The sequence below is a fragment of the Vombatus ursinus genome, unplaced genomic scaffold (assembly GCF_900497805.2).
Source record: "Vombatus ursinus unplaced genomic scaffold, bare-nosed wombat genome assembly UNPS02014959.1, whole genome shotgun sequence".
NCBI lineage: Eukaryota > Metazoa > Chordata > Mammalia > Diprotodontia > Vombatidae > Vombatus > Vombatus ursinus.
This window is the reverse complement of record NW_020954737.1, coordinates 5,626,668-5,639,484: the sequence shown is the minus strand read 5'-3', so window position 1 is coordinate 5,639,484 and position 12,817 is coordinate 5,626,668. Positions and strand designations below refer to the sequence as shown.

The window sequence follows — 12,817 nt, the reverse complement described above, 5'->3', positions numbered from 1 at the left end:
GATTACCTATTTCCTCTGGATGACAAATTGGTTCCTGGGCCATCCCTTCTCCCACCACCTGGTGGATGTGTATTCAAAGGACATAAACTCATTTCAATATTGACTAGAAAAAGAATGTAATTAGAAAGGTAAATCTGCTGTTGTTGCTATAACAACACCACACACTTCCAACTGTGAGAGTCTATGAAAGTCAGAGGGAAATGACTTTTATATTATGTGCTATTTTGAGATTCACTGTTCCCCTCCATTGATGTGAGTAATTGCGAGTTGACTGAAGAATAGTAACGCAAGTGGTCTCTTAGAGACACCTCTGACAAACCCAACACGTCCAGATCTTTACCAAGACAATAGTCTTCTTGTGTCAGTCTTCTTGAGAAAATTCCTGCTGAGATCAAGAAGAATTTTTGTTCTGAATTGTGTTCTGGTTGTGAGGGAACTCTCACCTCTTTCTGCTGGAGCACCAGGCCAGGATTGATGCCAGAATTAAGATGTTAAATCATGATCAAGAGACCTTTGGACTTACATGAAGGAAAACTGGATTCTAGCTCTGGCTCTGCCCCTATGTGGGGGCAAGTTAGTATAATGCAATGCTTTGGTTTCCTCATCTGAAAAACAAAAATCTTGCCAGCTGTCCCAGAGTGTTGGCCGAAGAATTAGATGAAGTCATAGGCAGAATGCTGTAAGGGACAGAGTACTGATTCTGCAGTCAAAGGACCTGGATTCAAATCCCACTTTGGACACATACTATATGTGTGACCTTGGGCAAGTCACTCAACTCCTCCTTCCCCCATCCTCAGTTAGCTCTTCTGTGAAATGATGGTGTCGAATTATATGACCACTGTGGTTTCTTTTAGCTCTTTATCTATGATCCTATGTGAAAACTTTTTTTTGGAAATTTAAAAGTGCTTTATTAATGCAAAGTATTACTACCATTATTATCATTGCTATAAATTTTCAGAATTAAAACAGACTTGTGGCTGCTATCAGATTACTCAGATATTCAGTATGTCCCAAAGTGGGGTAAATGGAGACCTTGGGTCTGTATCCTCCATGGTCTTCAAGCACCCCCAGTTTAGAGGGAAGCCATCTGCAAGCATGGGTTTTACCTCCAATTAGACTCATCAGCTTCATTCACAGAGCTAGGAAGCGTCTGAGGACTGATTTGAACTCAGGGAGATGAGTCTTTCTGACTTCAGGCCCAGCACTCTGTGCACCATTGCACCACCTAGCTAGACTAGAAGTCTAAGGTCTCCTTATCTGGATTAGATAGCTTTCTTTCATATATATATAACTATGGTAACATGTTGTATTCATTTTTAAATTGCATAAACTTTTTCTTCTTATAAATAAATCCTAAAAATAGGCTCCTGTGATGCAGTATGTAGAGATGGGAGATAGAAGGGACAAATGAAAGAAAGTAGGGGCTAGGAAAAGGAGGGCAGCTAGGTGGCTCAGTGGATAGAGCTCTGGGCCTGGAGTCAGGAAGACTTGAGTTCAAATCTGGCCTCAGGCACTTACTGTGTGACATTGGGTTTAAGGGACTTAAGGAAAAGTCTGTTAAAGTGACTCTAGGAAGTGGGGCTGGTGCTCCAGGAAGGGGCCCAAGGGTGGAACAGTCCTAAGACCCAGGTCTTTCACAAAGAATAGGTCTAGAGGTCATAGAGATAATCTAGGACTTTGAGTCAAAGAAGCACACAATTGTAGATTGAGGGCTGAGAGAGACCGTAGAGGCCACCAAATCCTGTCATTTTATAGATGAGGTAATTGGGGCCCAGAGACGTTAGAATGTTTGTCCAGGTCGCTCAGGTAGTAAGTAGCAGAGCCAGGATTTTCATCTATGCCCTTTGACCTCAGATGCAGCCCTCTTTCCTCTGGGCATACTGTTTCTCTTAGGAGTCTTCAGCCTTAAGTCTAGTGAGAGACACATCAAGTCATGGTGACAGCTTTCTCAGCATTCTTGGAATATGTTACTGTTGTTGTTCTTCAGTTGTTTCAGTCGTGTCCAACTCTTTGTGTCCCCATTCAGAGTTTTCTTGGCGAAGATACTGGAGTGGTTTGCCATTTCCCTCTCCTGCTCATTTTACAGACGGGAATTAAGTGATTTATCCAGGGTCACACAGCCAGATTTGAACTCAGGAAGATGAGTCTTCCTGACTACAGGCCCAGTGCTCTATCCACCTAGTTGCTATCTTGGAGTAGAGCAGACCATTAGATGGTATTGATCATGACTTTGTAGTGGAAAAGCACTAGATTTGTGGTCATGGGGCCTACATTCCAAGTGAGAGTTCTGCTTCCTGCTATCTGTGACTGTAATCAAACGACTTCTCTGCTCCAGCCCTCCTTGCTGTTCCTCACACATGACTCTGCTATTCCTCATGTCTAGAAGGCTCTCTCTCCTTGCCTCAATTTCTTAGAATCCCCTGTTACCTCCAAAATTCAGCTCAAATGCTATCTTCTACGGAATAGGAGGAAACGAGTAAGTGAATGAAAAACATTATCAAATACTTACTATGTGCCACAACTGAGCTAAAGAGATGCATCCTGCTTGGGTTTCTGTGAGACTAGATAAGACACAGAAAATGAAGAAGTGGAGGAGGAATGACCTGAAGGATCTGGGAGATCAATTCTGGGGCCTTACATTCAGATTTCAGGCTTCCATGTTTTAACAGGTTCCTCTCTGAAGAAGAGGAACAATATCTATGAGATGGTAGTGTTCAGGACATCATCCAATAGACTTATTTCCTGAAACTGAGGGTCCATTCGGGAGTTACAAGGAAATATAGAATCTAACCTTTTCTTCCTTTCACCATGCACCCTGTTTACACCAGAACATGTCTTCTGTGAATTTTCTGATGTGGACTCTGCCTCTGTTTCCTTGGTGAGCTGTCACCATATTTTGCTCAGAACTAGGGCTTCACATCACTTCCCAGTCATTTCCAGACTATGATGCCTCTACTCTAACCATTTTCTAACCTACCTCAATTCTGACTCTGAACCCAGGTCACAGGATTCTAATAACATACACCCCTGTTCCCCACTTTCTCCCCTTCATGTGTTGTCTTCTCTGTTATAATGCAAGCTCCTTGAGGGCAGAGGATGTCTTGCTTGCTTGTGTGTGTATCCCTCTAGCTTGGCATAGTGTCTGGTATGCAGTAAGTGCTCAATGAGAGCTTTATTATTCATTCATTCATAACTGGAGACAATCAAACTCTTTTAGCCTGGGAGGGGGTAGAGGAGATAGGTAGAAGGTTCCATTGGTCAGGATGCAGTCTGGGCTTCAGTCTTGGATAAGTGACCATTTGTCTAAGGTATTATAGAGGGGATCATGCTTTGAGTTAAATTAGATAACCTCTGAGGTCCTTTTGATCCCAGGATTCTGTAGTTCTTACGCAATTAAACAGAAAATAGCTATTCAAAACAGAACTGCTTTCTGCTCTGAACCTCCATGTGTCATATGTCCTGGAAATGAGCAAAGGATTCGCAGCAAACATGTGTGGGCTTGGACTAAAAGCTCCATGGGTGAGAACAGGAAAGGACAATTTGTGCCCATTACTAAAGAAGACTCTCTCTGGCAAAATAGCGGTCTGAAAATAGAGCAGTAAAGAGGAAGAAATTAAACTGGAAAAAGCGATGCCCTCCCACTCAGATGTATGAGTGAGCTGGATAGAGAGAGGGCAGCTTTAGATGCACAGGCTGTTACATGAGACCTGAGAAAAGCAAGGGTGCAGAGGGAGATTATTACCTAACTCAATGAAACCAAATAAAATGAGAGAGGTGGACATATCTGCCAGAGGCAGCTTCAAAACAAGTAGGTTTCATTAGATGGTCTCTGGGTTCCCTTTGAGTTCTAAATTCTACAACCTCTATGGAATGGAAATAAAGGTTGGAATTAATTATAGGGGGCTCCTGGACAAGGAAAGTCCCTCTACCAGTTCAGGTTTCCACCTTCCCTGCAACTTATATTAGAGACTTTCCATAATATGATTCTGGCACAAGGTTATCTAGAGGTGAGATTACAGCCAAGGATGCTTCAGTATTTCCTATTTCTCCATATAAGGGGGAAATAGTGACAAAAGAACCTAAATGCCACAGAGTAGGCACTTTACTTCTCTCATGTTGTACTAATCTATCTATTTTCCTAAGTGTGAGAGAATCTCATTTATTCCATTAACACCCTTTCCACCTCTAAGCTTTATCCCCAGGATACATCTTATATCCACTCTCCCTGCTACAGGCCACCAAGTTTTCTTTTCCTCATCATTCATTCAGACTATGAGAATCTGTTTCTTCAGGAATACTTCCTAGACTACTCCATGAATCTTTTCTGATTCCTCTTTGATGGAAATGATTTAACCTTTTTCTTATCTCTTACAACACTTACTTTGTAGCTTTTCTATGAATTTACCACATCCCAATTTGTTTTATAAGTAGCTTATCCTACCTTGGCCTCCTTCAAGGTCCTAAGTTGGGGGACAGCTTGGTGGCACAGTGGATAGAATGCTGGGCCTGAAGTCAAGAGGACTCTTTTTCGCTAGTTCAAATCTGGCCTCAGACACTTAGTAGCTGTGGCAAGTCACTTAACCCTGTTTGCCCCACTTTCCTCATTTGTAAAATGAGCTGGAGAAGGAAATGTCAAACTACTCCAGTGGTTTTCCAAGAAAACCCCAAATGAGGTTGTGTAGATTTGTCCAGGACTCAACAACAATAAGGCTTCAAGTCCCTTGAAGGTAGGGGCCATGATTGATTCTGGCTAAGGAGTTGGCTGCACTAGGTTCAAAGACTTGTACAGTCACTCAGTACTGATATGTGACCCTGGACAAGTGACTTAATCTCTCTGGGTCTCAGATTCCTCCTTTGTATAAGTAGGGTTTAGATAACTTTAGATAATCTAAAACTAGATCATCTCTAAGTTCCCTTCCAGCTCTAAATCCTGGATCCTATGCATCATCTTTGCATTTTTCTGTGGCTTAGAACAGTGCCTTGCACATTCGAATCAAATCCCTCTTTTCTATAGACTTCCGCTGTGTCTCAAAAGTTTTAGTGCAGTTTTAGATTTTAATAGTTTAAGTGAGCTATTTAAAAAGGTTATTAAAACTACATTATGACTTTGGGGACCTCCTGTATTGTTCTCAAGTTGAATCATCTTCACTGATGATTAGGAATTGGCTCCTAACTCTTTAGTCTTATATTACAACCAGTCATTCATTGTTTGTCTGAGAGAGTATTGACAACTATCAGGGAAGGAGCTAAGGGCCCAAGGCAGTAGATAGACCCACATTTGCCCCTAATGAGAGGGATCTAGGGATCCCAGATTCAGAGCTGAAAGGGACATTAGATATTTATGTAGTCTAACTCTCTCATTTTAGAGATGAGGAAACTGAGGCCCAGAGAAGTTAAGTCACTTACACAGGGAATAAGTGTCAGGGCCAAAACCTGAACTCAGGGTCTTTGATTGATTTTTGACCATAGCCATGACACACACTCTTTAGTATTTTTCAGCTTTCTTCTCAACAACTCTGTAAGGTCAGTAGTGGAAGTATGATTATTCCATTTTACAGATGAAAAAACCAGCTCAGGGATGTGAAGAAGTCACTTGCTCAGGATTGTGAAAAATAAGCGTTAGGGTCAAGACTTCTATTCAAGTCATCTGGTTTTCTCTTTCCTCTATAACACACTAACTCTCTGGGCCTCAAATTCCTTATCTGCAAAAGGCTGAGGTGGTATTAAATGGTCTCTAAGATCTCAATGCACATGTAAGAGTGTAGGAGACTATACTTATAAGTAGCACCTGGCGCTGTCCCTGGTGCTGTTCTTCCCTCCTTGCCCCTGCTTCAGTTTCCTGGCCTCACCAATCAATAAGTTTTTCTTGTTTTTGTTGAGTCCTTTAGGTCTTGTCTGACTCTTCATGAACCTATTTGGAGTTTTCTTGGCAAACATACTGGAGTGGTTTGCCATTTCTTTATCCAGCTCATTTTACAGATGAGGAAATTGAGGCAAACAAGGTTAAGCGACTTGCTCAGGGTTACACAGCTAGTTAAGTGTCTGAGGCCAGATAAGTCTTCCTGACTCCAGGCCCAACTCCCTAACCATTGTGCCACCTGACTGCCCAATCAAGTTATCGATCTCTACATCAATAAATTTGAAAAAAACAAACAAATCTATGAGGAATCCTTTTCTAAAGCAAATAGCAAGTTACAAACAAATCTGCTCAGTGGGATCTGTTGTAATCTGCTCTTAAATAGAATTTTGGGATGTGAATAAAGCACATTTCCACCCCATTTCAGCCCCTCCCCATCTGTCCAGTTCAGCAGGAATTCAGGAGCAGAGAGATGCCAGGGCCAGGCTGACCTGTTTGACCTCAGCCTGGAGGTGCCGGAGCTGCAGGCACTGCTCCAAACGTTTGTGGGTCTGGTCTGCGTTAAGCTCCAATTCATGCTGCTTCTCGTGGAGAAACTCCAGGAGCTCTTGTACTTGGGCTGCGAGATCAATGTCCTTCTCACAGATTAACTCGATGCCTGATTAAAAACAAACAAACAAACAATTAAAAATCCAGGCCTACCTTAGAGACCATATATAGGTTGTACTGTCAATCTAGGCTTTGCATACTTACCTGTAACATGAAGGGTTTGGGACAGGAGACCTCAAAGGTCCCTTCCTGCTTGACCTCTATGACCCTTTGAGCAATCCCTCAGTTCTAAGAGGGTCTGACTCCTGCCACTTCAAAGAATCATACGCAGAAGGGGTAAGGCTGCAAGGGACCTTAGAGATCATTTCCTCTGGTCTTCCCATTTTACACAGGATGAAACTGAGACCCAGGGACCTGAAGCTACTTGCTTAAGATTACAAAGTTGGGTACTTTCCTTCAACATTTAGGGTTCAGAATTGTTACTCTCCTCACCCCAGTCTCCACCTCTGATCTCTTTCACTCTTTAGAAATTGGACAAATGACCATGGTATACTGTTGGTTAAGATAATCAAATCCAGACTACTTTGGAGATGGGGGCAACATTCCTCCTCCCACAGCAAACAACCAAACCCTCTCATAAGTGAAGTGCATTTCAAAAACTGTTTCCATCTCAAGTATTCTTTCTTACATGAGGCCTTTCCTGGTATAAGGGAAAATGTACTGCCAGTGGAATCAGGGGATCTGGATTCAAATCCAGCCTCTGAAGCTTACTAATTATATGACCTTAGGCAAATTTCTGGGCTTCAGTTTCTTCATCTGTAATGAAGACTAAAGATTAGAAAACTAAAATGACTCCTGAGGTCACTTTCAGCTCAAAGTACATGATCTCCAGGTGACTGAACACCTCCCCCCTCCTAGTTGCTTTGTCTTTACTTAGTATGTATTTTGTGTGTGTTTGTCTTTATACAACTTGTTTTCTGCCCCATTTTGTTCCTTAAAAGCAAAGCCTCTCTCCATTTTGTGCCTGTAACTGGTGCCAAAACCAGTTACAGACTAGGAAGTTAATAAAATGATTGCTGACTGGCTGATTGATAAATTGCTAGTTGACTTCCTATCGCAAACTAAGAAGAGAGAAAATTGTACTGGGCATGGCATAAGCTGGTTCTCATTCCAGCTGTGCCACTAACTATTTGTCTGACTTAGGGCAAGTCACTTCATCTTTTCACTCCTTAGTCTACTCATCTACAAAATGGACTGGATTGTATCTAAAGCTCCTTCTGACTCAGAAGACTGTTATCTTCCCTTTCTGGAAAATACGGTACAATGAGTAATTTCCAAAGCATCCAGGTCATTTGGGTCACTTTGGGTCAGTATAGGCAATGTTATTCTATTCAGAATATTTGTCAAGGATGTTTAAAATAGCAACAATACCACTGCTAAGAAATATCCTATGCCCAGGAAAGATGTTTATCAGAGGTATTTGTTGTTATTCGATTGTTTCAGTCATGTCCAACTTTTCATGATCCCATTTGGGTTTTCTTGACAAAGATACTGGAGTGGTTTGACAGTTCCTTCTCCAGCTCATTTTACACATGAGGAAACTGAAGCAAACAGGGAGAACTGACTTGCCCAGAGTCACGCAGCTAGTAAGCTAGATCAAATATGAAGTCAGGAAGATTAGTCTTCCTGATTTCAGGCCTAGCACTCTATCTAGAGCGCCACCTAGCTGCCCTTTGTTTCTGGGTAGAAATAATTAAAGAGAGGGAAAAGGAGGGTTAGAATTCCTGAACAACAAACTAATAACAACCAGTCAGTTTGGGTTCACTGAGAAAGCACCTCGTTAAGTGACATCATGGTGCAGCACAAGAAACAAGAACTAAGTCAGGTCAATTTTCTAGTCTTAGATCTTCCACCAATTAATTGTGTGACTTTGGGAAGCAGTTTAATCATGCCAAGCCTCCATTTCCTCACCTATAAAAGGAAGAGGTTGAACTAGATAACCTCCCTAAGATGTCTTAAAAGCTCTAATGTTCCATTCCATTTCAAACGTGCTTGTTCAAGAACAATGTAGAAAATGCCCAATAAAAGTATCCCCATAAAAACAGGGAAAATGAGAGTCCATAAAATATCTTTACAACCTCATTACACCCATGACCTCCTCTTCCAAGACCACAAATGCAGGGGACACTGCTTGCTTGTCAGAGACACAGTCCCAGTGTGGCTGAAGGGTTAGACGTTGTCAGGAAGACCTAAGTGTGAGTCCCGACTCTGATAACTTACTAGCTTGTGACCAATGGCAGACCACCTGAACCCTCTGTGTTTCCGTGTTCTCTCCTGAAAAATGGGAATAATAACTGGGTTCAAGTTCTTCCTCTGATACACATTGGCTGTATAAACCTAGGCAAGACATTAAACCTCTCATTGCCCCCAGGCAACTTTCTAAGACTTTGTTATAGAACTGCCCTCAATCTATTGTTGTTGAGTTGTTTCAGTTGTGCTTAACTCTCTGTGACCCCATTTGGGATTTTCTTGGCAAAGATACTGGAGTGGTTTACCATTTCCTTCTCCAGCTCATTTTATGGAGGAGGAAACTGAGGCAAACAGGGTGAAGTGACTTGCCCAGGGTCACACAGTTTGTAAGTGTCTGAGGTTAGATTTGAACTCAGATCTTTCTGACTCCAGGGCTGGTGTTCTATCCACTGTGTCACCTAGCTACAATCTGTATTATGGGAAAAGAGGTCTTCAATCAGCATTCTCTACACTAATGAAATTACAGGAATGGATTCCTCCCTCTTCCCTTGGCCCCTATGCTGCCTTATAGAATTGTTGTGAAGATCAAATGAGATAAAATATGTTAAGGTACTTTCTAATTTTAAAGGATAGGGATTGGACTGTGATTTCATTGGTATAGGGAACTCCTGAGTGAGGAGCCTCCCTCTACCAATGCAAGTTGGTGTTTTCTCCATTACTCATAGTCTTAGAGAGTTAGCAGAGCATTGAGAAATTAAGCGACTTGCCCAAAGTCACACAGCCATATGTGTCAGAAGCAGGATCTGAACCCAGGTCTTCCCAGATCAAAAAGCCAGCTTTTCATCCACTATACCACATCACCTGCCTTTCTAATTTCAAATGATCTTAAAAGGATTTTAGTTATTTGTTTAAAGGAAAACCACACTGTCAAAGTTTTACCCACACAAAGAACAGATCTGCCCACCATTCATTCACATTCCTAAGAGCCAAATGATAGCAAACATTAATTGTTTGCTCTTCAGCCTAAATAAACTCTTCAGACTAAATAAACAAGCAGCTAACACTGGCTTGGTGCCTCAGGTCACTGTGCTGACAGAAGCTGTTTCTCTGCCCTGTCCACATGCTCTTCCCTTTCCAGATTGCCTTCCATGCACTCTGTCTCTGTCTTCCATGTCCCCAGATATTTGTGCATATCTCCCCTGTTAGAATGTGAGAGCATGGGTAGTTTTTGTCTTTCTTTGTCTTTAGCCAAGATGACACTAAACCCTTAATAAATGGTTGCTGGTTTACTGATCAACATAGGTGCTCCTGATTGTCAGCAGGGTCCGGGCTCTTCCTGCTGGGAATAATAATATACACAATGAGGCTCTAGAGCCTGAGACAACAAGCCATCTCAATAGTCGAGGTTCCTTTTTTGCTGCCGACATGTTGCATCTGGCGTCCTGGTGGTGTTGTCTTCCTGTTTGGAAAACAGCTTGGTATAGTGGAAAGGGAATCCTAGCTCTACATACTTACAACTGGAGTGACCATAGGCAAGTCACTTAACCTCTTTGGGCTTTCCTTCCTGCTCTGTACAACGAGGGGGTTGGATTTGATGGTCCTTAGGGCCCCTTCTAGCTGCCAGTTGGTGCAGTGGATAGAGCATTGGGTCTGTAGTCAGGAAGACTTGAGATCAAATCTGGTCTCAGATACTTAGCCCCTGTGTGACCCTGTGGAAGTCACTTAACACCTGTTTGCCTCCATTTCCTCAACTATAAAATGGGGGATAATAATAGCACATAGCTCTCAGGGTTATTGTGAGGATCAAATAAGATAATATTTGTAAACGACTTAACACAATGCCTGACACATAGTAGGTACTATGTTATTGTTGTTGCTATTATTATTAATCTATATGATCATTAGCTCTGATGAGCCTTATTACCTGACTGTCACCCTTGCCCCAACCACTGGTATATGTGTTTTCCTAGTTCCTGCCCATCTGTCTTCTGCCATTTGCCTCTTTTGGTATTAGCAGTGAGTGTGGGGGCGGAAGCATAGTTCTGGGGTTACCCAGAGGAAATGAGCTCTGGAAGCTCCAATCCCCTACCCTCTGTGTAAGGAAAGAGACAGCATTTAGGGAAGGGTGATAACCAAATCTCACGGGTGCAAGGTTGTCAAAGACAGACATTCCTCTGTGAGATTTACAGTTCTGTCTGGGAGGAAATGATCAAGTGGTTCTGAGAGGCTTGCCATATCTCAGTGGCAATGTTCTGCTGTTCCTTCATGCTCCCCTCTCTGTTTGTTCTATGAGGTTCTGGTTTCTGACCTCTGAAGAGAGGCAGCTAGGAGTTCATGCATGTGTCAGAGGTCTTCATGAGGGGCCTTAATAGAGCCTTTTGCTCTTTCAAGATACACAGAAGTGTTCTGAGCAGTGATGTACCTTTGAGATTCAGGTTCAGCATAGAGCTCTTCTCTGAGTCTGATTCCCTACTCCTATGAACAGGGCCCCCAGCAGTAGGCATCACAAAATAGCACCTTTTCAGAGGACCCAGGTTCAAATCCTGCTGGGTGACCCTGGACCTTTCTAGGCCTCAGTTTTCTCATCTATAACATAAGGGGGTTGGATTTGATGACCTCTAAGTTTCCTTTTAGCTCTAAATTTCTGATTCTATGATACTGAGCTTTTTCTGAGCTTTACCATTCCTACAGGACCTGAATCTGGCTTGCCTATCAGTCTCTGACCTGTGGATTTACTTCTCCACTTTGGTTCACCTGGTTCCAAACACCTGACCCCTCTTTGACAACCAGTATCTGGGCCTAACCCTGGGTCCCAGCCCACTCCACTGTTTATCGAGTCTTCTCATCTTATAAACCACAGCCTCTTAAGGTCCCTGACAATAAATAGAATTAACCAACAATGGAATCCTGGTCCCGACTCAGTTTGATGGCTGAGGAGCCAATGGCAGACTTCTAATGAGACTTAAACCATGTCCCCAAAGATGATAAACAGCCCTCCTCCAGAGTGTAGAAAATGTGTGTCACCCAAAAAAGAGCTCTGATGTGATTTCTTCCTTTGGTGAGTCAATCAACCAATCAATAAGCATTTATTAAACACCTATTATGAGACAGGCACTGGAGATAACCAGGGTAAAAAAAATGAAACAACCACTACTCTTAAGGAGTTGACATTCTATGGGTAACATTTTGAGAAGTTGGTCATCACTTCCACAATACAGAAGTTAAGAGAAGGTCAATGACAGTGAATCAGAGGTATAATGCTCGGTGCATAGTCTTTTGATGTTCAGTCGTTTTAGTCACGTCCAACTCCTTGTGACTTCATTTGGGGTCTCCTTGGCTAAGATACTGGAATGGTTTGCCATTTCCTTTTCCAGTTCATTTTATAGATGAAGAAACTGAGGCAAGGAGGAAGTGACTTGCCCAGGGTCACACAGCCAGTAAGTGTCTGGGGCCCGATTTGAATTCAGGAATAGGAGCCTTCCTGACTCCAGGCCAGGTGCTTTATCCACTGTACCACCTGACTCAGTAGATAGTAGCTTATTGACAGATGGATCTGCTCAAAGCAAGACTGTCTGGGCATCCTTTCCACTAGAGGGTGCTAGACAGACTTCTCCCCTACTCCAAACTCCAAGCAAACCACTTCCCTTGAGCGATGCCAAGACTGATGAGGACAAACTGTGAAATGCACACGGACACTCACTTAAAGTCAGGACAAGCTGTATTTGAATCTCGGTTCTATCGCTTACTAGCTCTGTGATAAATGAACTTCTCTCTAAACTTCACCTTCTTCCTATATACAATGAGAACTTGGACTGGATAATTTCGAAAGTCTCTTCCACTACTAAACTTTGTGATGGTAAGCTTATAGTTTTTCATATAATCATAAATGCTCCAATAATAGTTGACATTCATATAATGCTTTAAGTTCTAGAAAATGCTTTCACATTATCTCATTTTAGTCTTGCTATAACCTTGTGGAATAAGAAATATAGAAATGATTACCTCCATTTTAAAAATGAGGAAACTGAAGCTAAGGGAAAAGGGAAGGAAGTGGAGTGGGAGGGGGAGGAAAAGGAGGAGGAGGAAGAGGAAGAGGAGGAGGAGGAGGAAGAAGAAGAAGAAGAAGAAGAAGAAGAAGAAGAAGAAGAAGAAGAAGAAGAA

The 12,817-nt window shown here is 42.4% G+C and overlaps 1 protein-coding gene across 1 annotated transcript in view; it reads right to left on the bottom strand.

The window, feature by feature from the left end:
• Window positions 1–12,817, bottom strand: part of KALRN (kalirin RhoGEF kinase) — a 966,578-nt gene that overhangs the window by 383,995 nt on the left and 569,766 nt on the right. Inside the window, exon 15 of the mRNA XM_027845153.1 lies at window positions 6,349–6,515. Within this exon, the coding sequence (XP_027700954.1) occupies window positions 6,349–6,515 (167 nt within the window). The remainder of the gene's footprint in view (window positions 1–6,348; window positions 6,516–12,817) is intronic.